The 25,147-nt window shown below is 41.2% G+C and overlaps 1 protein-coding gene across 8 annotated transcripts in view; it reads left to right on the top strand.

Moving 5' to 3' along the window:
* MTA1 (metastasis associated 1) overlaps positions 1–25,147 on the top strand; it is a 162,935-nt gene that overhangs the window by 48,343 nt on the left and 89,445 nt on the right. For 5 of the 8 annotated variants that reach the window (XM_043520611.1, XM_038414405.2, XM_038414406.2 and 2 more), the window contains exons 2-5: positions 1,194–1,261; positions 6,786–6,879; positions 19,031–19,157; positions 19,311–19,374. In XM_043520611.1, the coding sequence (XP_043376546.1) occupies positions 1,194–1,261; positions 6,786–6,879; positions 19,031–19,157; positions 19,311–19,374 (353 nt within the window). Of the gene's footprint in view, positions 1–1,193; positions 1,262–2,574; positions 3,001–6,785; positions 6,880–19,030; positions 19,158–19,310; positions 19,375–25,147 lie in introns of those variants that run through there. The other 3 variants (XM_043520610.1, XM_043520609.1, XM_043520612.1) reach the window with 1 other exon arrangement.

Here is a 25,147-nt window from a genome sequence, read left to right as displayed (position 1 = left end):
AAATGGAATCCTATAGCTGGCGAGTGTTCTTTGGCGTGTGGGCTGATGAGAGAGCTCACTGTCTTACAGGCACTTAAAGTATATTTATGTGATTTGCTAAACTTAAAGTAGCATATAACAATTAAGTATATTTGATTGTATCCCATTCCCCCACCTTTCATATATTTTTGTCTTAAATCACAAGGTCTTTGAGACAGTCCCTGTCTTGAACTCTCTAAACGTACGGTGCTGAGAAGTTTTGCCTCGGGGACAGATTGCTGGACTGGGACAAAGGAGACCTGTGCTCTGTTCCGAGCTCTGCCACTGGCCCACTGTCTGACCTTGGTCAGGTCTTTGGCTCATTCTGTGCCTCAGTTTCCCTATCTGTAAAATGGAGATGATACTAACCTCCTTTATTCAGAGATTTGAATCTACTGATGAAAAGTGCTTTATAAGAGCTGGCTATTATTACTCGATCTTAGAGTTAGGCGTTCCCATGCCGCCCTCCCATGGGGGATTAATATTAAGTCTTATACATGGTGATAGCACTTTTACTGACCTGTCTTACATTTATGGGGTTTACAGAAGAAACAAATTTTGGTGAGAGATTAGGAAGGAGGGGGTGTCTGTGGCTAAAGAGGCAGTTTCAGGCATAGAAATAAGGGTAAATAAGAATCAGATAAAGAGAACGAGAGAAATGAGGCATTATTCATAGGTGGAGCAAATGGGAGAGAAGATGAGACAGGCTGGGGGACAGAATTAAACCAAGTCTTGAAGTCAAGGACAAAGCTAGAACTTGATATGGAAAGAGAGAGGAGGCAAGTAAAGGGACTTGTAGGTGGGGACGTGGTCTATCACAGGGAGATATCTTAAACATTGCTTTCTGAATGCACAGGTGGCAAGAGAACTTCTTATGTAACTTACCCCATTTTGAGGGAGGGATTTTACAGCCTTCAAATGTCATTATTGCTGGTTTCTTATATTAAATGTTATGTGAAGTTAGACTGGATTATGATTATGCATCTCTTCACATCATGTATAATCTTCAGTTACTGGATTTAGATGGGTCACTGGAATTGTGCTTGCTGCTAAAATGAAAGTAGTGCAGTGTCATTTTGTGTATTTGGGGGTTTTTAAGCAATGCCATTTCAAGTGTTTATACTTTGAAGCAAAACATACTTCTTAAATTTTGTTTTCCTTCTGTATTTTTTCAGATTATGTCTATTTTGAAAATTCTTCAAGTAACCCTTACTTGATACGAAGAATAGAAGAACTCAATAAGGTAATGCAGTGCTAATGTTTTTTCCCTGGTGTCTGAAACTGTTGACTGTATTTTCTGATGTTTGATTTGAAAATAACTTAATCTACTTTACCTCCCTTTTTATCCGTTTGAAATAATTTGCAGTATCTTTTTTTAAGCTGCAAGCAACTACAAAATATTATACCACCTGATCATTGCCTGGAGTATCTGGGGGGCAGTCACTCATTCAAGAAGTGCTTGTCACGTGCTGTCTGCAAAGGCCAGAGAACACCAACTGAAAGTTATCCTGACCCTACCCTCCCACTTTGGCCTATCGAGCAAGGTTTAGTCTGCAGTTCTTAAACTCTTGGTACTGTGATTGTTTGATCCAAAGATGAAATATTAGTTGGCCTGGAGAGAGGATGAAGAGCCTTATGGTTTGAACTCCCTGAGAGCCTCTCTTATGAGGAAGAAGTAGACCAGATCCTCAAGTAAACCAGCTGAAATCTTTCTCTTCTCATGGTCCCTGGAGCTGGTATATTGTTTTGGCGTTCTTAGTCCTCAGAACACTTTTTTGCTTGGAGATGAAAAAGCAGCATGATAGGCACTGCCATTCCAGTAGAACAGATGAAAGGCTGTACGGGGGCCGGAGAAAGGAATCTGAATCCTTTGGTACTGAGGATGAATTTCAGCACAGAGAGCCTATTCTGAAGCCCTCGACTGCTGTCCCTACTTTTTAGATTTAACTCCGAGTAAGGTTTCCTGTGGAGGAAGTTTGTGTCCCCTCCATGGGGGACACAGTGATCACCACATTGAGCACATACTGAGGAGGTTATCAAAGGCCTTGTCTACACTGGTAAACTTCTGCGCAGTAAAGCAGCTTTTCTGCATTGTAACTCCCGAGGTGTACTCACTGCCAAGCCACTTAGTACCAGAAACTGTACAGTTGCAGCGCTGTAAAAAGACCACCCTGATGAGAGATGTAGAGCTTTCTGCGCTGGGGCTACAGCACTGCGGTGCCAGTGTAGACACCCTGATTGATTACAGTGCTGCAATTGGCCTCTGGGAGGTGTCCCACAATGCCTGTTCTTGCTTCTCTGGTCATCAATTTGAACTCTACTGCCCTGCCCTCAGGTGACCAACTGTGAGCCCCACTCCTTAAATTCCTTGGGAATTTTGAAAGTCCCCTTCTTGTTTGCTTGGTGATGCGTGCAGTGGTCTCAGCGTATCTTTCCAGGTGACCATGCCTGCTCCACGCACCAGGCTTGGAGCAAAGCTGAGCTGCTGTACCTCATCAGTATTTGGGGAGAGGAGCCTGTCCAGCCCCAGCTGTGCTCCAGCTGTGGGAATTATACCACCTATGGACAGATTTCACAATGTATGACAGAAAGGGGCCATGACCGGGACACACTGCAGTGCAGGGTCAAAGTGAAGGAGCTGCGGAATGACTACCACAAGGCGCGGGAGGCAAATCACCGCTCCAGTGCTGCACCCATGAGCTGCCAGTTCTACAAAGAGCTTGATGCAATACTCTGTGACCCCCACCTCCACTGCAAAGGCCACTGTGGATGCTTTGGTGTCTTGCATGCCAGTTGAGAGTGGACTGAGCCAGGAGAAGGAAATCTTGGATGAAGATGTGGTGCAGGAGGGGGACCCGGAGGCAGAGAGAAATTCTGAGGTCAGATATGCATGCAGCCAGAAGCTCTTCTCTACCCCGGAGGAGGCTAGCCAGTCACAGCAGTCAGAACTTGGTGAAGCACAAACAGGAGAGGCGGCCCCTGGTAAGTGGCTTTGATTTTTGGGAATCGCTGAAGCGAGGAGTTGGGGCAGGAGGGTTGCAGAAAGCATGCTTGTCTGTATGATGCGCATACCACCACATGCCTAATCTGAGCGGTGGAACAGGGTGTTGACTCCCTCACTTCACGGGAATCTGCCTCAGAGGTCTCCATGAAACTCTCATGGAGATGCTAGCAATCTACTACTGCAGGTTCTTTGGCAGAGCTGCTTTGTTTCTTGCCCCATTAAAGTTAACTTTCCCATGCCACTCTGCTGTCACGGGAGGGTGCAGAGTGGGGGACCATTGCTGCACAAAGGAAAGCCACATAAGGGCCAGGGTGGAAGCCATAGTCTTGGAGAAGACCCTGCCTTGCTCACACTCAGCAGCAAGATATCCTCCATAATGAACATGGCCTGTTTAAAATGTGGGGACAGTAATGATTATAAGGACCCCCATACAGTGTTCGCTGTCCCCAAGAGCCACGTGCCCAGTGTACAGCAGGGTCCTGGAACACTGATTTTTGCCCCTGCGGTTACTCACCATTTCGGGGGTCTTGTGGCTCATGTATGCTTGCCTGGGGTGAGCCAATTAGTGACAGGTATGTGAATAGTGGCTGTGTTTTAAATCACTGAATCAGTGGTTGTTGTGTTGCAAACAATACTGCTGCTGTAAAATGTTGCAATTTGGCTTCACAGATATGACCTTAGGAGCCCAGCCTCCCTCCTTGTTGTTGCTGGCTGAACGGCTGTGCAGAATTAGAAAGTGGCCACAAAGAACTAAAGAGGACTTTCTGCATGATGTTATGATGCAGTCCGTGGCCAAAAAATAAGAATTGAAGGAGTAGTGGGACAGTGAGAAGATGGACCGAATGGAGAACATGGCGTGTCAGAACGAAGCCCTGGAGCGGCTCCAGGTGCTACTAGCACTGCAAACCCAGCTGCTTTGCGCCTGCCCTCCCCTGCAGCTGCTGTCACGAAACTCTTTCCCATACGTCCCGCAGACACCGCCAGCACACTCTTATCAACCTCCTGGTTCCAGTCAGTACCTGCGGCATTCCAGTCTTCCCCCATTACAGTCCAGCACTGTGGACTCCTAATACCCACTGAACTCAACATCCATCCCTCTGCAGTTTAGCTTGCTGAAGTACAATACCCGCTGTACTGTACTCCAAAGGAGAAGGTTGGATATAATACCTGGACATATACAAATCATTAACCGTCCCGGGACCCCACCTTCTCCTGGGACCCTGCCTCCCTTCCCCCATTCCCCTCAGTGCTGATGGTTTTTTGTTTTGTTGTCTCTTCTCCACTTATTTTTTAATAAAAGAATTGTTTTGGTTTGAAAGCAATCTTTATTCCATTAATTGAAAGCAAACAGAGCCCTGTTTTCTTAATTTTCTTAAACCTTCATAGTGCGTTGTCTGCAGCAATCACAATCCCGTCCTAGCATTACAAGCACTGCACGCCTGAGCATAGCAACAAATATTAGTGGCTTTCAGCTTCAAATTGCTGCTTCAAAGCATCCCTGATTTTTGTGGCCCCGTGCTGTGCCCCTCTAATTGCCCTGGTCTCTGGCTGTTCAAATTCAGCCTCCAGATGCTAAGCCTCACCAGTCCAGCCCTGAGTGAAACTTTCACCCTTCCCTTCATAAGTATTACGGAACGTAAAGCACGCGGCTATAAGCATAGGAATATTGTCATCGGCCAGGTCCAGCCTCCCATATAGGCAGCACCAGCGGGCCTTTAAACGGCCAAAAGCACACTCAACAGTCATTCTACACTTGCTCAGCCTGCTGTTGAACTGCTTCTTGCATGTCAAGGTGCCCATGTATGGCTTCATAAGCCACTTCATTATGGGGTAGGCAGGGTCTCCCATGATCACAGTGGGCATTTTGACTTCCCCTACAGTGATCTTCTGGTCTGGGAAGAAAGTCCCTGCTTGCAGCTTCTGAACAAGCCAGAAACACTCCTATGAATGCTTCTAGTTCTTAGGAAAGTAAATGGCTCCAGACCAAGCGTGGTATTTGGACCTATTGGCAGTTTCATGGGAACCTTTCTCCCAGTCTTACAAAGAGGGTCAAATTCTTAACCCAGATCTAGAAATCTGCCATTTTGTGTCTTGGATTATGGGTCCTCACATTTTCAGAATAATCCAGAACTGTTAAATATTTGAGATAAACTTGGTCAAAGTCTTCAAACCTTGCACCAGAGACCACTGTGCCTCTGATTGGAAACATTTGTATGTGTGCACATAAGTGTTGCCTGATGTTTCTAATTCTGATCATTTGATAAAATTAAAGATCTTGATTGTTGTCTTTCCACCATTGTTTTAGTTGCTACCTTATATATTGGACTTTTATTTCCTTGTGCGTGGAATGTCACTCCTCATTCACCTTTGGTTTTCTGGGTGGGCTTTTACAACTCTGTTCCCCAAACTGCCAGTCCAAGCAGCCTTGAGAATTAAATCTAAATCTTGCAGAACTCATCAGTGCACTGCTCTGGCATACTGTAATTTGTTTTGTTTTCATCATTCAGGCATTTTGGCAAGAAGTCTACAAGAGAATTAAGATCTGCTCAGAGTTCATGCAAATAGATAAAACTATGCGAGCAAGCCTATTTATTACAAACAGAAATACACAGTCCGTTCAAAAATTGTTAGGTATATTACCTTATGTTAAGAAAAACGAGACAAAAATACAAAGACTCACCCTTTTTCATATAGTTGGCATTGACAAAAATCTTGCTGCCTGTTGCATTTTTATTGTTGCTCTTTTTGGATCTTCCCTTGAGCTACTTACTCTTCAGTTGGGAGAATCTTGCACATGTGATATCAACTTGGCGGATTCTTTCTAACCCTTCAAACTCTGAAGGGACAGAAGAGGGGAACCTTTTGGAATTGTGAGTTATCTTTTTTGCAACTTGAATTTTTTTATTGTACTTTTTTGAGGCATTAACTTCTCAATTACTTGGATTTGCTAACCTTTTTTTGGGAAGCTTTTGGTTCCAACTAGATTAGAAACAAACTGGAAAGTTCTAAGAGTGGTAAATTATTCTCCTGAGGCAATGTGCAATCCCCAGTGTGAGTCTGGTTTGCTCTCCTATTGAAACTGCTGCCCTGAGACCTAGGCATGACAATTCTGCCGGAGAAGCGGAATTACAAAGAAAAGACCAGATTCTGATCTCCTTACTCCTATTGAATAGTACCTGACACCAGGTACTGGATCAGTTTTTAGAGTAAAGGGGACACTTGTGGAATAAGGTTCTACTATGTTTGAGACAGGATCAAAATCTGATCCTGTGTAGGTTTTTTTTTTCTTCATTCCTGTATAAGGTCATCCGGTCCATTTGGTTAAATGCTTGCTTAATCTACAGATAAGATTAATTAAAATTGCCTGCCTCAGGCAATTCAGATAAGTGGGTATGAGGTCAGGAAGGTGTTTCCTGCTGACATCCTTTGTGTACAGCCCAGTCTAATTTCTCAGAAGTCTTGTGAGATCTTGTTTTTCTTCCTCTGTACCATCCAGTATAGACCATGACTGAGAGCAAGAAATGGGATTTAGAACAATTCTGTTCTGGTATGGTAACTTCTATTTTTCAGTATTGTAGAACTGCAGAACACTTGCTTAGTGTTTCGTTTTCTATAGAAATGCATTCTATTTGTAGCAAGTTCATGTGTTTGATTGGTGTATTTATGGCTAAAATTTCTAAATACTTCAATGGATTTCTAGTGTAGTAGTTTGAGATCATTTTTTATTTATGCCCAAAAATAATTTTTCTACTCTCTGTTACAGACAGCCAATGGAAATGTGGAAGCAAAGGTGGTGTGTTTCTACAGAAGAAGGGACATATCGAGTACGCTTATTGTACTGGCTGACAAACATGCAAGTAAGTTTATTTTAAAACATTGATTTTAATTTCTACATTTGGATGAAGTGGTGATAAATGCATCTTTAAAATAGCATCTTGGAGCTAGGTTGTTTTAAATTTATGATCCCCATCCTAAGAAACTAAGTAGCATCTCCAACAATTAGTTGTATCACTTGATTGGCTGAGTTCTGACCTTTTCATTTAAGAAACAAAGACCTGTTGAAAAGTCAATTGACTGGTGTGTCATTTGGTTGTCACAAGGTAGGGGGGTGTGTGTGTGTGTGTGTGTGTGTAAAATATATAATATATATGAGAGAGTGCAACATCTATTATTAAATATAACTTTCTCTTACTCTCCCGTTGGCCTGAATAAAAGTGCCTGGCTCTGTCTGTGTGAAGGTGAATTTCTTGAAAACATCTGAGGAAAATTACATGAACTATTAAGTTGCTTGGGAAAGGGAAATATACGCCTTACATTTAAACAACAAAAACTGATCATACTTTGCCAGTAACTCAAATCTGAGAACATTAAAACATGGCCTGTTAGTTTTCTATCAGAAATTATTTCTTTGACAGGTTTAAAAAATTAGTTAAAATTGTGAATATTGTCAAATTTGCCTTTGAGCATGTTTTAGTACAACTTCTAAAAGTTAGTGATCTGGGGACATCCCACCATTATGCGATGTCTTGAATTTATGGCCTCTGTTAGGAGGTTGTTAATTTCCCAGCTGGATGGAGGTCTGAAGAGAGCTAGTTGCTGCTTAGTGGTTTGAACACTGTGTAATAATTCTGTTTAAAAATAAATGACAATTTTAGTTTCATGATTAAGCATTGAAATATCAGAAAGTACCAAAGTTTTTTGTTCATGCAACCTTCACTTGGCCTCCCTTGTGTGTATGCCTTATGACAATCTTTATTTGCATGCTCACAAACTGTTCCTCAGTATGCTATGCCATAGTTTTTCTCTTCAGCCTTCTAACTACACATATGTATCATCTTGTAGGACTGTATGCTTGTCTGTTTATAACAGAGTTTCATAGGAAGAATGCATGCATATCTACTTACATAGAGCGAACTTAATTTAAAAAAAAGATACCCAGCGCAGTAATGGAGCTTAGTTAAATGTATATCTTCTTCTAGTATCATGTTACTAAGCTCCTTGTCATTTTTTATTTAAAAAAAAGGGGGGGGGGTAGTTTAAACTGCTGCTGAAGTATTTGGAGTAATTGGGAGAAGCTTATACATAAGTTTTCCTTAAATTACAACTTAAAATCTTTCAATATCTATGCCGATTGTCACTATTATCTGTCTTTAAATATGCTGTTACTGTTTTATACCATCAGATACTAAGCACTTTGAAATGTGTGTACATTTCAATGTCATCTTAGTGAGAAATTTTCACTTGTGCATATATTAACTATCAGATCAATAGAGTACAAATTCTGTACACTTGTTAGAGAAACAGCTTAACAATATTTTAACATGCTTTTTTCCCCAGTATTTGATGTCTGATTTGAATTTCCCTAAGGTAGAATAAGTATAGATAAGGAAATTACAGATTAGCTAGCCATCTACTTAAGTCCTCAGTCAAACAAGAAATAACAAAAATGTTCACTAGTAATAAAAGTCTGACTTCCTTCCAAAACGGCTGAGATATTACAAAGGATGTGGATGCTTTTTAGGTCAATTTAAATTTTAGGACTATGATACAATACATTACTGTGAAGGGATGCCTCTATCTCTAAAGGAGGAAAAATAACCTGTTAAATGACATGAGTACTGATAAAAGTATTAAAATACGTACCTTACAGATCCATCTTCTTCCTAGTAATGACAAAGCCAAAAATCTGAGTACTACACTTCTGAATACTGCCATCATGCCATTGGAAAGACCCAGTAAAATTAGACCTTGGTATGCTCTCTGCCTTCCAAATAGTTTTTTTTCATACTGTTTGTAATAGGTTTGAACGTAATAGAATCTGTGGGCTGTACTCATACAATTATATCTTGGTCCATGTATTCATATGGTACTGGTATGAGATTTGGCCATATTTTAGGTGATTTTTTTTTTATGGTCACAATCAGTAAAACTATGGATTATCTCTCTCATGCCATAGCTGTTCCATTGCTTAGGAATGCTGAAGTTTAATACAAACCTCCCTGCAAACAAAGTAAATATGGTGACTTGTTAATGTGTGTCTCCATTCAATAAGTTAGTAAATGAAGTGAGAAGGAATTGTTGAAACTTTGAGGATGAAGATGAGAAATCTTGCTCTTAGCCACCATTAGCCATTCTTTGAACCTGCAAGTACAGATTTTTTTTTTTTTCCCTTTTTGAAATGAAATGAACCATTTTGATCCAAATGGAAAATAGATCATTGTTTCACTTTCATAGCTATTTGGAAAACTGTCAGGAAGTTCCAACTATAGAGCAGTGCTATTAATGGAAACATCACAGAAACACAGACCATGTATGTCAGTTTAGATTTCCTTTTCTACAGTTGTTCTGTGTTGTTGTTTTGGTACAGCACCAGTTCATTCCCCAAAAATAGATTTTTTATTTTATTTTATTTTATTTTGAACGGTCCTTTTTGTGTGGCTTTGGTTGTTGCTTTTAAAAAGTAAAAATATGCATGTGGTTAGCAATCAATACTTTCTAAATATAATTTATAATCAAAATATTATGTTAGAAAATACTATAGTCTGCATGTTGTAATGAAATTACTCCTAATTTCCTACAAAAATTCTAATACAAATACTTGATCAAAGAGAATCAACATTCTTACTGGTTTCGGAGTTGATTACATAATCCCTTTTCATAAAGTGTACTGCTGCTTCATTTTGTTGCATTTGCAGTAGATGTACATATCTGCATCACTGATCTTTTAACTGCCTTTGTTCAGCTGATTAATGAAGCTGTGTGACTACAGACTCTTCTGGATTAAATCAGTCTTGTAATTTCTAAGTGTTAGTCTGCTATTGATGCCTTTATAATTTTAGACCTACTAATGATAAAACTATGAAAAAGAAACTAATAATGGGCAAACATGTCATACTCAAATGTTGTGCAATTTAGCAAAACTTTTTTATCTATTTCTTACTTAAAATAGAGGGACGGAGAGAAAAATGACACTGATATTCAAGTAAATAAAAGTAAAATAAATAGGAATAAAATAAAATTTTCAGTATAATCTATCAGATACTTGAAACTTAAAGAAAGATTCAGGGGTTTTATTTTGCAGCCATTTTCCAAGAGAAGCGACTTGCCTTCCGCAGGGATGTTTATAAGTTTATACCTAACGTATGGAATATGATTTCTATGTCTGAATTGCAAACTTAAGGATTTTTTTTTTTTACTACCTGATGTGAAACTTGTCGGGGGTTATGTTTGAATAATGGTGGTTGCTATATCTTTTCTCGCATTTTCCATTCTTTAGATTCCATAATCACTTAATAAATTATTCAAAGGAAAAGCAGCTGTCTCAGTGGTAGTACACAATTCCTATTTAACAGGTCTACAGCAAAACTGCACAACAGTTTGGGACAGGAAACAAAGAATAAATATTGTATCCAATTGACACTTCAGGGAGAACTTAGAAAGTCAGAACACACTTCTGTTTTATGTAATTTACTCTGCTGGTCTTCTCAGTAAAGTTTGTATGTCACAACTAACGAACTGTAGGAGGAAAACACTTTAAAGCAATAAAGCAGTAGGGAGCATGTATGCATTGATCGTATTGGAACATTTCCAAACAGTTGTAAAAGACCCTCTCCTCCTAACCATTTTAACTTCTTCTTTAGCCATTGGCAACAGTAGTCACAGAACCAATGCTTCATTAATTTGTTCCAGTTTGTAAAAATAAATGAATAGTTTAGTAGTATAGAAGGTTAGGGTTGGAAGAGACCGTAAGAGGGCTAGTCCAACCTCCTGTTCAAAGCAGGACCAACACCAACTAAATCATCCCAGCCAGGGCTTTGTCAAGCTTGGCCTTAAATCTCTAAGGATGGAGATTTCACCACCTCCCCAGTAACACATTCCAGTGCTTCACCACCCTCCTAGTGAAAGTGTTTCCTAATATCCAACCTACATCGCCCCCACTGCAACTTGAGACCATTGCTCCTTGTTCTGTCATCCGCCACCACTGAGAACAGCCAAGATCTATCCTCTTTGGAACCCCGCTTCAGGTAGTTGAAGTCTGCTATCAAATCCCCCCCTCACTCTTCTCTTCTGTAGACTAAACAAGCCCAGGTCCCTCAGCCTCTCCTCATAAGTCACGTGCCCCAGCCCCCTGATAATTTTTGTTGCCCCCTCTCCAATTTGTTCACATCCTTTCTGTATTGGAGGGGGCCCAAAACTGGATGCAATACTCTAGATGTGGCCTCAATAGTGCCGAATAGAGGGGAATAATCACTTCCCTCAAATAATCACTTCCCTCGGTCTGCTGGCAATGCTCCTACTAATGCAGCCCAATATGCTGTTAGCCTTCTTGGCAACAAGGATATGAGTCAGCAGTGTGCCCAGCTTCTCATCCACTATAATCCCCAGGTCCTTTTCTGCAGAACTGCTGCTTAGCCAGTCAGTCCCCACCCTGTAGTGGTGCATGGGATTCTTGCGTCCTAAGTGCAAGACTCTGTGCTTGTCCTTGTTGAACCTCATCAGATTCCTTTTGGCCCAACCCTCCAATTTGTCTAGGTCACTCTGGACCCTATCCCTATCCACCAGCGTATCTATCCCTGCCTGCAGCTTAGTGTCATCTGCCAATTTGCTGAGGGTACAATCCATCCCATCATCCAGTTGAATACCTTGAGTAGTTATTGGTAGTTTTATCATCTGCTTTCAGCAGCTCCTGTTCAGTTGACAGGCCTACACGATGGTACATTCTGAAGTTTCAAAGCTTCTAAAAGTAAGTTTCTTATAGCAGGAAGATTTCATTATCAGACCACTATGTTAAGTGCCTGAGATTTACTTTCCTGAGGAAGTTGGTAATTGTGTGGTTTCTATACCAGCAATGAGCATGAATACATTTTGAGTATAGTCTCATGAATGAGGACTTAGTTGATTCTGCCTCCGCAAAGTTTGGAAGTGTCTGGATCATTGGTTCAGAATTCATCTGAAACAAAATTTAAAATGAGATTTTTGGTTTCATCATTACTAAGAAGAAGTTGAATCTGCCTCTTGGGGAAATTCCCAGAATTCTGAGTTAGATTAGTGTGTATCTCTTCCTGAATTAACACGGAAATTGCCGTATGTCAAGACTGATTCCCCACTCTGGCACTTTGAGTGCAGAAGGTGGCCCACAAGGACTCTAAAAATTAATACTTGCCACTCCAGGCTTGTATTAAATTCCCAAGGTTACAGCTTTTCTGACCTTGAATTGGTAGATGCTGCCACCACCCAAATGCAGAACCCCTTTGAGAGACCAGGAAGCCTCACTTGGGAATTCCTTCCTGTGGGGTACCTTCAAGCCCTTTCACACACCCCCTCTCCCCCCCCCCCGGGGAAGAGCTGAGAAAGGGGTGGGGGGAAGGCAATCAGCTGTTGCCACTATCTAATTAAACAACATGTGCACAAATCTCTTAAGACACAAAATCCAATTCTTTTCTTAAAGGTAAATTTTATTAATAAAAAATAAAGAAAATACATCTGGGAACTTAAGCATTTGCTAAATTTAAAAAAAAAACCCAACAACCAAGGATTGAGCATCAAGAATAACTTTTTCTTGGGTTCCAGCTTAAAGGTTACAAGCAAAACAAAAGCACCTGGGGTTAGCAGAGGAGTCCACAAGCCATAAAGAAATAGAGAGAGAGAAACCTAATCACATCTTCCGAGACATTTCCTGATCTACTTACGTGTCTGGGGTTTCAAATGAGTAGTTTCTAGGTATGATACCAATGATTTTGCTTACCTGGCTCCAAACTTTTCAAGCATGGTTGTAGCCCTGTCTGCCTGTCCCCAAAAAAACAACCACAGGCAGAGAAAAGGGGAGTCGTTTCAATTTTAAAAAGTTCTAGCCTTCCTATTGACTCTTTTGGCCAGGTGTCCACTCACTTCCTTTTTCCTATGCATAGCAGTGAGACTTTTTAACCTTTTACAGGTAGAGCAATTAGAGAACAGCTACTAAGAGGGATTTTATAGCTACTGGCTGGCTGGGTGCCCATTAAAGGGAGCTACCCCCTGTAACGAAGCGGCCTTTGGCAGGACACCACTGAGAGTATCAGTTCAGGACAAATTGCTTAGAGCAGGGCAGTTACAGCCAAGGCTGGTGTTTCTTCTCTACTGAGGCACACCAGACCAGCCAAACAGAGAGGACTTCGGTTTTACCCCACTGGCTAACCAAGAGTCATACAAGCAATTCCGTTAGACACTCCAGTTGCCCAGTATCCCCACCAGCGCCACTCCTTATGGGGATGAAAACCAATACCCCAGTAAAAGAAAAAGGGTTCTCCCGATCCCAAAGGCCCAAGCTCCAGACCCAGGTCAATGTACAAGTGAGATCTTACCCACAAATTGTGCTGTTGCCAATCCTTTAGAATCTAAATCTAAAGGTTTATTCATAAAAAGAAAGAAATATAGATGAGAGCTAAAATTGGTGAAATGGAATCAATTACATACAGTAATGGCAAAGTTCTTGGTTCAGGCTTGTAGCAGTGATGGAATAAACTTCAGGTTCAAATCAAGTCTCTGGAGTACATTCACAGCTTGGATGGGTCATTCAGTCCTTTGTTCAGACCTTCAGTTTGTAGCAAAGTTCCTCCAGTGGTCAGAAGCAGGTTTGAAGACAAAATGGAGAAGATGCAGCTGCCTTTTATAGTCTCTTGCCATGCGGCCTGTGCTTTTTTTGTTCCAAACACAAGCTGCCCAGCACATGGCTTGAAAGCCTTAGAGTCCTCTCCGTAGGCATAACCCTGCATGACTTGAGAGTCGTAAGGTGTATCTGCCTTCTCTCAATGGGTCAGTTGTATAGTTGGTGGTCCTTAATGGGCAATCAGGCAGGCCAGGCACTGCTGATGCCAAACTGTCTGGGGTGTCACCCAGAAGCATAGCATAAGTTTGGAATACAGAGAGTATAGAACCAATACTTATAACTTTAAATACAAAAATGATACCTGCATACAGATAGCATAACCATAACCAGCAAATCATAACCTTTTTATAGGTTTCAGAGTAGCAGCCGTGTTGGTCTGTATCTGTAAAAAGAAAAGGAGGACTTGTGGCACCTTAGAGACTAACAAATTTATTAGAGCATAAGCTTTCGTGAGCTACAACTCACTTCATCGGATGCATTCAGTGGAAAATACAGTGGGGAGATTTATATACACAGAGAACATGCAACAATGGGCGTTGCCATACACACTGTGACGAGAGTGATCAGGTAAGGTGAGCTTATTACCAGCAGGAGAACGGGAACAGGGGGACCTTTTGTAGTGATGATCAAGGTGGGCCATTTCCAACAGTTAATGAGAATGTCTGAGGAACGGGGGTGGTGGGGGTGGAATAAACATGGGGACATAGTTTTACTTTGTGTAAAGACCCATCCTCTCCCAGTCTTTATTCAAGCCTAAGTTAATTGTATCCAGTTTGCAAATTAATTCCAATTCAGCAGTCTTGACGTCCTTTGTACAAGATTTGGTGCCACTATAGGACCTTGGTTGCAACAATAATCTATATGGTCACAGTTCATGTCAATAACATCACTCCCCCCTTCATTTATCACACCATACCATATCAGATCAGTAGTCCATCTATTCCGATATCCAGTCTGTGATAGTGGCCAATACCAGCTGCTTAAGAGGAGGTGCGAGAAACCCCATTATAGACCATTATAAAATAACACGTTACCTGCCTGTAGGGGAAATGTCTTCCTAACCTTCGATGTACTGGGGCGCGTGTGTGTGTGTGTGTGTGTGTGTGTGTGTATGTATGTATCTCTATATATCTATATATAAATAAAAATAATATACTATTTTTTTTTTTTCCTGGTGAGGGTCGTGTGGAGAGTAGGGAGGACTAGACCTCCTTTTCCTCCGTAACAGGTTCCAGCTCATTCTGGGGGATTCCCTAGCGTTCCCAGGACAGTCGGGAGATATAATCCCTCCAGCATGTCCTGGGTTGGTCTCTGCCCTGTGGGACGTGCTAACTGTAGTTCCAATGGAAGCCTCCCGCGGGCATTATCAGGTGCCCAAACCACCGCAGCTGGCTCCTCTTGATCCCGAGAAGTAGCGGTTCTACTCCTAAGGCTCTCCCGAATATCTGAGCTTTTCACCCTGTCTCAAAGAGTAAGCCCAGCCACCCTGTGTAGAAACCTCATTTCCGCCGCTTGTATCCACAATCTTGTCCTTTCGGTCATTACCCAAAGTTCATGATTCTAGGTCAGGATCATGTAAATTTAAATCTTCCTGTAAATCGAGAGCTTCGTTTGAGTAGTCAGCTTCTGCTTTACCACCAAGGATCGGTATTGCCGCTGCCACACCAATCCGCTGGTTGATCTCATGCTCCCACTTGTCATCACTCGTGAACAAGATACTTGAACTTATCAACTAAGGGCAGCTGCTCGCTCCTCCTTCCTCCCCTGGCCCCGCTTCCCCCCACACCTGGAGAGAGCAGTCCACTTTCTTCTGGGAGTGGACCTTGACCTCTGATCTGGAGGTGCTGATTCTCATCCCAGCAGCTTCACACTTAGCAGCAAAACGTTCGAGTGCACATCAGACACTGCAGTCTGAAGAAGCAAAAAGGACTGCATCATCTGGAAACAGCAGAGATGCCACATCTGCGTCACCATACCGGATGCACTCCATAGCTTGGCTGCGCCTTGATATCCTGTCCATGAAAATCATGAAATTCTATTCCAGAGAATAGAGGGACTGGATAGCATGCAAAAGTGGTACCGGCACCTCATACTCCCACAGCGCTTCCCACAAGATATATCAGGGAACATGGTCATATGCTTTCTCCAGATCTACAAAACAAAGGTAGACGAGATTAGCAACCTCCCACGACCTCTCGAGTATCTGTGAGAGAGCAAAGAGTCAGTCCATTGTTCCACGGCCAAGACAGAATTCACATTGTTCCTCCTTGAATCTGAGGTTTAACTAACGGGCATAAGCTCCTTTCCAGTCTTTGGCCCTAAGTCCTCTGGTACCAAGTTCTTTTATGAGCAACCTTGTGTTCAAACATGGTATTAGTTATGGAGACTCCATGACTAGCACAGAAGTCCAATAATAACTGACCTCTCGGATCCAGACCAGGGAGGCTGTTTCTCCCAATCACGCCCCTCCTGGTATCTCCATCGTTCCCCACATGAACGTTGAAGTCCCCCAGTAGAACTATGCCTTTTAAAAAAAAAAAAAAAATCCTGTGTAGTATAACTGTGGTGGTGATCTCAGTAGAGATTAAAAAACAAAACCACCACCTGCTTACACACCACTCAGGGTCCCGTGTGATTTTTATATGCTTATTAGACATGGAAAAGACCTGCTGGATTATCTAGTCAATCTATGCACATGAAGCATTCTTCAGTATGTTTTCTAAAGTTTTTGTACAGTCTTGCTATAAAAGTCACAAGTGATGGGGCTTCCACAACTACTTAGATGATTTTGTAGGTTAATAGCACTGATTTAAATAGCTTTTACCAGATGTTCAGCCTAAATATATTTCCTGTTTCATTATTTTCTCATCCTATCATTCTTTCTTAAACTAAAAATATTATGCTAAATTGCTCTTCTCCAAATATTGTAGTCCCGCCTCCATTTTTCTTATTGCTTAGCCAAGATGTGTATATTAGCTCTTTTACTCTGAGTCCATTTTGTGCTTGCTTTTGTATTTTTTCTGAGCTTTTTTCCAATTGTGCTAATATTTTATAATAATGTGATGCCTAGAATATAAAGGCACTTAGCCCTTCCTCCCTCTCTGATTTTATATATACTCCACCATGCATTGATCCGTATCGCATTGCAAGCTTCTCTCTCTCTCTCTCTCTCTCTCCTTTATAGTGACTATTACAGTGGCACTGTACATATGATGATGACTGATTAATTTGCCACCTACTACCTCTAGGTCTCTCATAATTATAATTGTTGCTTCTCGACTTTCTCCTTCCAATTGTATATCTGCATTTTCTAATTAATTTTCCCTACATGTATTAGCTTTCACTCTTCCAAATTGATTGAGAACTTGGATAGAAGTGACAATATGCCTATATCTCACCTTATTATTTCTTTGTCTTCACTAGTGTTCAAGTTTCCTTCCAACATAGTAACCACACACTTTTTTTTAATGCACTAGTAATGATCCTTTTTCCAATTCATTAATACAGATGTTAAATAAAACTGGACCTAACACAGATCCCCGCAGAATCCCTTTGGGCACCTCCCTACTCTCGATATATTGCATGTTCCTGTTTGTGTAAAGCGTTTGTTTTTAGTTTTCAGTCTGAGTGTTCCAATCCTAGATAAAATATTACTTGAAAATTAATTTCTTACATAACGATGTATCAGCTGCTTGTTAAAATCCAAGTATATTGCATCTACTTTGTTCCATAGTCACTTATTCTGTAACCACTGTAAAAGCAGTCAAATTTGTCTGAGAAGATTTGTTCTTTAAAAGGCTATAATAGTGCTTTTTTCTCATTTGGTCATTCTGTAGGGTGGTAATCCACTGCATTTATGTAACATCTGAGTAATTGAGCTGTGTGAGGATGAAGTACACATAGGCTTCAAAGGTGAAATATGCTTCCCAATCTGTGGCCAGGGACAGCCCCTAGTGCAGAAGCTGAGTCTTTCTGCATGTGCAGGGTATGCAAAGGAATCTTTGTGTGGTCACTGAACCCATGGCCAACCCTGCACAACTTCAGTGTGGCGCTGAGGGCTTTGTGTTGGCCATTTGCTTATATTAGTACTGAATTCATCCTATGTTCTCTACACTTTTATTATGTCTAAATTCATAGATTCATGCTTTTCAATATTAAAGGGGTCTCAGCAAGACAGGCAAATATATTTGCATACAGCTTTTTTTATTCTTCAGAGAGTTCCTACTCACTTTTATTATCAAATGCTTTAGCAATTTTGTGTTGGGCTTTTCTTCATTGTTACCTTATATGAAGTCTTTCTTTCAAATGTACTGTATTGTGCCTTTTTATTTTGAAAGGTTGTGCACATCAGGGACAGTGCAAAAGGAAATGTGTGCTTCACAGCCTCCATGTTACATTTACAAAAATGAGCCAAACAAATAAAACACTACTTGGATTAAGTTCTTGGTTGAAGATGAAGACAATTTGTAGTTTGAGATAAAATTTGTTTTGCTAGGCTTCATTTTTGTGTGTTGTAGATTTGATTGACAAATAGTGATTAATACACATTTAAAAAAAAAGCATGAGGTTTTCAAATACACTAGAGCAGTGGTTTTCAAACTTTTATTTCTGGTGATCCAGTTAAATAAAATTGTTGATGCCCGCAACCCAACGGAGCTGGGGATAAGGGTGTGGGAGAGGGTTGGGATGGGGCAGAGGGTTCAGGTGTGGGGGTGAGGGCTGCGGCTAGGGGTCGGAACGAAGTGTTCAGGGTGTGAGAGGGGGCTCTGGGCTGGGGCAGGGGGTTGGGGTGTGAGAGGGGGTCAGGGCTCTAGCCTGGCGGGGCAGGCTCTGGGTTGGGGCCGGGGATGAAGGGTTGGGGGGGGGGCCTCAAGTCTGGGACAGGAGTTTGGGGTGCAGGATGTGGGCGTGGGCTCCCGGTCAGCAGTGCAGCTGGGGTTCAGAGGCAGGCTTCCCACCTGTCCGGGCACTGTGGACCGCGCTGTGCCCTGGAAGCAACCAGCAGCAGGTCTGGCTCCTAGGCAGAGGCATGCGAATGGCTCTGCGTGGGGTAGCACTGCCTGCTGTTGGATATTAGTAGTGCCATTACAGTAGCTGGCAAGGTTGGCCCTAGGCATTTAGTTGGCATCACCAAACTTGTTCTGTGACTCTACTTAATGCTGTGGTTGGTGTGAGCTGCCTATTTCAATGGGCTGCAACTCTTGGCTGCAGCAGTAAGAGACATAGAGGAAAATGACTTAGGTACCATGTATTGTGGTTATTTATGGTTTAATTGTGGTCTTGCGGGAATGCATTCTGATTGGCCAAGTGGTACCATTTGCAATATGTGTGATATTAAGCTTTTTTCCCCCTTGTGTAACTAGGGGAAATGGAAGAAGAGATGGAAAACCCAGAAATGGTTGATTTACCAGAGAAACAGAAACATCAGCTAAGGCATAGAGAACTGTTTCTCTCACGACAGCTGGAATCTTTACCGGCTACGCACATAAGGTAATGACTTAATTCTTCTAGCACTGTTTAGTCAAGAAGCAAACAGTCCAATGTTAGTCCAGTATTCTTTATGCAAAAGTTAGTAATACCATTGTATATATCATAAGTTTTAATATATTTTTTTCATAAAATGTAATTTCTTTCTTTTTTTAGAGGCAAATGCAGCGTTACTCTGTTAAATGAGACAGAATCCCTTAAATCATATCTGGAACGGGAGGTATGAATCCATTTTGCGAATTGCAAAGCTTCACCAGGTTTTTGCCACAGTTTAGTATTGGTGGCTCTCTGCAAGTATCCCAATTATGAGGTTTTCTTCTTTTCTCATTTCTGGGGTTTATTGGGTGTTGTCGGGGCCAGTGAAAAACATTTAAGGTCAATAAAATTGTCTAGTTCTGCAATTTTCATTTTGATGTAAAAATTTTTGTGGCTCTAGCAGGCAAAGCCCATTGTTTAAATATATATTTGTAACAACATTAAACCATTCCTCCTCCTATAAAGAAACCATACTTATTTTGTCAGCCCAGTAGTCTGAAAGTTCAAAGATTAAGACTCACCTGTTGACAGGAATAAACTGAAGAAATATATAATAAAAGTTGCTGTTAGCAACCATTATAGTTGAGACTGCAAAACAGTTTGCCCTATTTTTGCAAGTTCATTTTCTTAAACTACCTACTGAGGCTGAAATTTTGGTTGGTATCTCTTCAAAGTTGAATTATTTCTGGAAGATTCAATCGAATCTATTCTTGAGTTATAGGAAAGTGTGTGTGTGTGTGGGGGGGGAATATCCCTCTTTTTTTTTTTTTTGGGTATCCATTCATAAATTTTTCTAACCCATCTATTTTTAATGCAACAGCATAACTGCTAAAGTGTCAAACTTGAAGCTAGGATTAGACTTTCAGTGGTAGTGAGACTCCTTCAAAATTTTTATTCATTCTCCTTGATGAGGAGCATGTGCTCTAGTAAGCCTGCGAAAGAGAAAACAAAGGTTTTAGACAATTGGAAAATTACTTATGAGCAAATTCAGTGGACATCTGCTGAAGTTTTAACAGAGGTCATTGAAGCCTCATCTCTTCTATGACGTTAGTGCACATACTCTCACTTTCTAGCCTGATGGATGCAAAGACAGTTTGTTGCATTGTGCACACTGAAAATTGTATATTCTTATTTTTCTGATTAAATGCACCACATACTATATTATTTGATGCTGTAGAATATATACATCATAGGATATAGAAGCTATTTAAATTGGCTGAATTCACATTACGTTGGAACCCTAGGGCTACATTTTTGCTAGTGACTCAATTTTTGGTTATCCAGATTGGTTTTTAGGAAATGTCAAGCACCCTCTGGACGTCGGGCCTATTAAAGATGTCTCCAGCTGAACACCTAAAAATTGGGGCATTCCAAACCACTAGTATCTGCTTAAGATTTAGGTCTTGGACCTTACTTTCTGCTATTTTTGTGAATTTAAACTGTGCAGCCTTAATCTTATATTAACACATTTATGTGTGTTTAATTTTAGTTACAACTGACATCTCTGAGATGCCCGCTGGTGTCAGCAATCTTATTGGAATTTCACCTGACAGTCTGGGAGCTTTGTTTCAGAGATTAGCAAGTTTTTTTTTTTTTAATTTTATTTATATGGAGAAGTAAAAGGAAATTTTAGTATGAAAGTATTACAAACATCTGCAAGCATGATGTTGTCCTTTGAGCAGACTTAAATGTTACATAAGTATGAGAGACAGGAAAAATCTATTGATTGAAAACATTATGGCAACAGCTGTTAACTTGTTTAAAAAATGAAAACAGGTCTTGTACATTGTAAACTGGAATCTGTTCCTTGATCATGCTTCCTTATAAACACATTTCTAACCTACTTTAATACTTGTTTAATAGTCAGAAAATTAAATTGAATCTGTTATTCATGTTTAAGATTTTTTTTAAAAAAGTTACTTAATTGCTGAATATTCAATTTTCTTTTCAGAATGTTAAACTAGAAACATGGCGAGTCTCACCTAAGGCTGCCAAATGGACAGGGTGTCAAACAAGGCCCATTGAATTCAGAAAATGGTCAGCAGCAGCAGGTAGCTGAGAAAATGCCAATTGAAAGCGCAAGTTTAGAAAGCCTAGTTAGTTTTGCCTCCCCAGAGGGTTTTTAACATCTGGAATTCTCCAAACTAAAGGTGGAAAATCCACCTTGCTGGTGGAGAGGAAGGACTATGCCCGCCTTCGCCCAATGCTTTGTTTTCATTTCTATAGGGGAGATTTACGGTTGTGTAAAAGAACTGACATGCCCACGGTCATGCAGTAGTTTAGGTGCAGATCTGGGATGAGAATCCTGGTAGCTTTCCCTTTGAACTGTCAGAATTCTGGGCTGAGTGATGTTGGCTATTTTTAAAACTGAGCAGGCATTTTGGGAAGAAACTTCACACAATAAGAGAAGGTGTTCTGTTACCATAGCAAGGATCTGTTTCAGAGCTAACAAACTTAGTAGACATAGAAGATGGAGAGTTTTAGAAAACATGTGGGTGTGGACTGTAGAGAGAGCAATGAAAAGAAAGGGCTGAAGAGAGTGGAAGAATAGGAGACAATTGTCCTCCCATAAATTCATATAGGTGGTGTAATACCTGCCTATCTCTTTCAACCTTCTTACCTTTTCTCCCCCATCCCTGAAAAACTACACTTTCAATTTCAAACATGGCTGCCACTGAAAAAGGAAAAACAGTGTCCTAGAGATCTGGAATCTGGCCCCTGCATATGGTGTCCACTCCCAGGAGAGGGGGAGTCAGACCTGGGACTGTGTATCCAGTACTAAGTGAGACAAATAAGCTAAACTTCTGGGGGAGGACACGGACAAAACAAAAGTGATCTTCAGCTGGGTAGTGGAGATTTGCTTAGATACCCCTTCCAATGGAAGGTTTTGTTAAACTCCTTGGGACAGGCTAGCACTGACACCACTGCTGGTTCAGATTGCGTTTGGACGAGGGGAAGAATAAGGAGGAAGAGAAGCCGGGGGGAGAATCTGAATTTACTGTACTTGTTGATCGCAAAGAGGCTTGGGATGAGAACACAGAACCACTTACAAGGATGGCAGAAGCACTTAAGCTAGTCTTTCCTCCTCCACTCCAGGCAATGTTTTATGTCCCCAAACTATTTCATTGCCTTGCAAGCATGCGTCCAGCAGCCTGGGAGAACTTTGCACCATGGGTGGTTGCCCAGGCTGCTCACTGGTCTGTGAATGGCCCTGAAAAGAAAAAATAAACTGTAGTATGTTTCAAATGTGTTTTTACTTGAGCTGGCGAAATGTAATTAGCAAGACAGTTAGCTAATTAGTGTTTCTGACCTTAGATTAGTTATGTATGACCAACATCTCTTGATTTCTGTATCTTCCTTAAAGAGATGTGCGTGTGGGGGGGGGGGGAGAATATCTTTTTATTGGACCAACTTTGTCTACTGAAAGAGACATTCCTTCATGCTCTGTGCAAGCTTGTGTTTTTCACCAGCTGGAGTTGGTCCAATAAAAGGTCCTCAGACGGATACAGCCACAATAACACTGCAAACAACTAAATATTTTCCTGTCCATGTCAGCCATGTTTTTTTCTGGCCATTTCCCTTTCCCTACTTTTCTGTAGTTTCCTTTGGCTTTGGTTTGGCTAACATTACTGACAAACTAGGGTGGGGTCAGGGACAGAAAGGGACATTCAGAATACATCTGCCACACCTCATTTTCTTCATAGTTCGGTTCTAATTCCAGCAATCCATTTTGATTTTTTTCTAAACATGTTTATATAAAATATCATTTATGCTCTTTTTAATTTTCTCTTCTCTTCCTTTCAAGAAGTGCTGTGAAAGAGGTATATACAGTTTTTATAGCTAAAATGAGCACAGACTTTGTGAAAGAACTATACCATTTCCTATGTAGGTTTGAATGTAACTTTTTCCAGCATTTTGACTCTTCTGAAAATGGTCTAATGTGACTTCCACTACCATGTGGTGCAGAAGAGTCTAGCTGGCCTTTTGAGGTGACGGAACTCTCAGCTTCCCTGGAGTATGCTTTGCATTTGGACTCCAGTAAGAGTGAGACTACATTGCTACAAACTTAATTCCATAGGAGTAGGTTTTTGAAAAGCCTGTTAAAAGAGCAGCATACAGCTTGTGAGAAGAACTTGTGTTCTTCCCAGTAGTAGTAGTGTCTTGGAGGAAGGTGGCAGGGGCTTTGTACCACAGCATGGGGCAACAGGCTCCCTTGCTCAGGGATCCCAGGTGTCCATCTTCCTTCTAATGGGTGAGAGGAGGACTGTAAGTCAAGGCAATTTTCAGTATTTTAGACCTTTATGTAGATGAATCTGCTACCAAACTTAAGAAAAACAGAACTTGGCATATTTCTTTTGGGAACAAGGATGAGAACAATAGAGAGGATTGGGTTTTTCTTCCTAAACAGAAATGGAAAGTGTGTTTTTGTTTTTTGTTTTTTTGTTTTTTTTAATAGAAATGTGTTTGGGAGTTTTAGCAAGTAAATATCTACATTCTCTAGCCAATGAAACTTAAAGTAACCAACTTACTGGCAGAGGGAAAAAAATGTAGAAGAGTTACAATAGGACACTAAAAATGCAAATCCCACATGACACACCATTTTTCCAAGGCTAAAATTTTTAAAAATGGATGCTTGGAGTTGGCTCCTGGATCAGAGATCTGATCTTCCAAAGTGTGGTGAGCTCCCAAATGCTGCCAATAGAGGTCATGGGAGGCGATGGTTACAAGGCACTTTAGAAAATCTGTTTACTTAGGTGCTGAAATATACAGCTAGAAGCCTTTAGACTCCCAATTTTTGAAAATCTTGACTGAAGAGACATCACAAATCAGAACTGGAGTCTGTGTTGTAATAGCATGCTGCACGTTGATTCTGCTTATACCCTACTACTGACGTCCCCCCTTTCCCAGATTGGCAGGGGTGGAGGGTAGGTGTCAGAACTGGTGGCAGAACCATCTCACTGCTAGCAGAGAGTTCGTCGGCACAAGCAGTATTCTTCTCTGGCCATCTTATTGCTTTAAGGAGTGGACTGGAGTATCTGGCCTCCTGAGCCTATAGCATGACAGGCTACATTGCTTTGCTTGTGAATTTTCTGGGCAATCTGCCTGAAAATGATGACTGTTATACTAGAGATGGATACTTGTGGGGCTGAAACACAAATAGAACACTCACATTTGTAATACTGAGACATGCAGAACAAAAACTCCCTTTACTCTTGTTTGTGACAGTACTGACTTAAATGTTTTATAACGGACAAGATGATGAGCCTAATTCTGATCAGCACTAAAGCTGCCTTGCACTGCTCTGCCATCAATTACATTTACACCCACACTGAAGCCCCTTTGTACTGTCAGAGTGATGTAAAGCACCATTAGTGTGCATGAGAATTAGGCCCAATATTCTCATTTAGATTCATATAGATGCTGCTCCAATGACTATTCAAGTCCAAACGAATGCTCCCATTTTCATGAATGGGCTTTGGATCAGGCCTTTGTTAAGCACCAGCGTCGTGCTCCATACTGTGCAAGACACAAAATAAAACTCTTAACAGGCTTGGAGAGTTCAGTCTAAAGTGGAAATAGGATGGGTGCTCCCTCTGTTGCAGGAGATTAGGATGGACTCTTTCCTTGCTATCGAGACTATTCAAAAGTTTAAAGTTCTTGTATTTGGTAACTGGATACCATGATTATTGGTGCAATAGAAATACAGCAGGATGGGGGAAACTTCACAGATCCTTTATCAACCCTGGATGTGCATGTGGTACGTGTTTGTGCATGCAAGTGGGGCTCAGGAAGCTGAAGTGACTTGCAGTTGTAAGCCTTCCGGCTACAGTAGTCTACCAAGTGGCTGAATGTGCGTTGTGACCTCGCAATGGCTTCTTCCATTCCTTGGGCTTGTACAACTTATTGTCCCCATTGAGACTCAAAGTGAGCTGGAGTGCACAATACCGCCATTCTGC

The sequence above is a fragment of the Dermochelys coriacea genome, chromosome 8, assembly GCF_009764565.3.
Source record: "Dermochelys coriacea isolate rDerCor1 chromosome 8, rDerCor1.pri.v4, whole genome shotgun sequence".
Classification (NCBI taxonomy): domain Eukaryota; kingdom Metazoa; phylum Chordata; order Testudines; family Dermochelyidae; genus Dermochelys; species Dermochelys coriacea.
The sequence above is the reverse complement of the archived record's forward strand: the minus strand, read 5'-3'. Positions and strand labels throughout refer to the sequence as shown.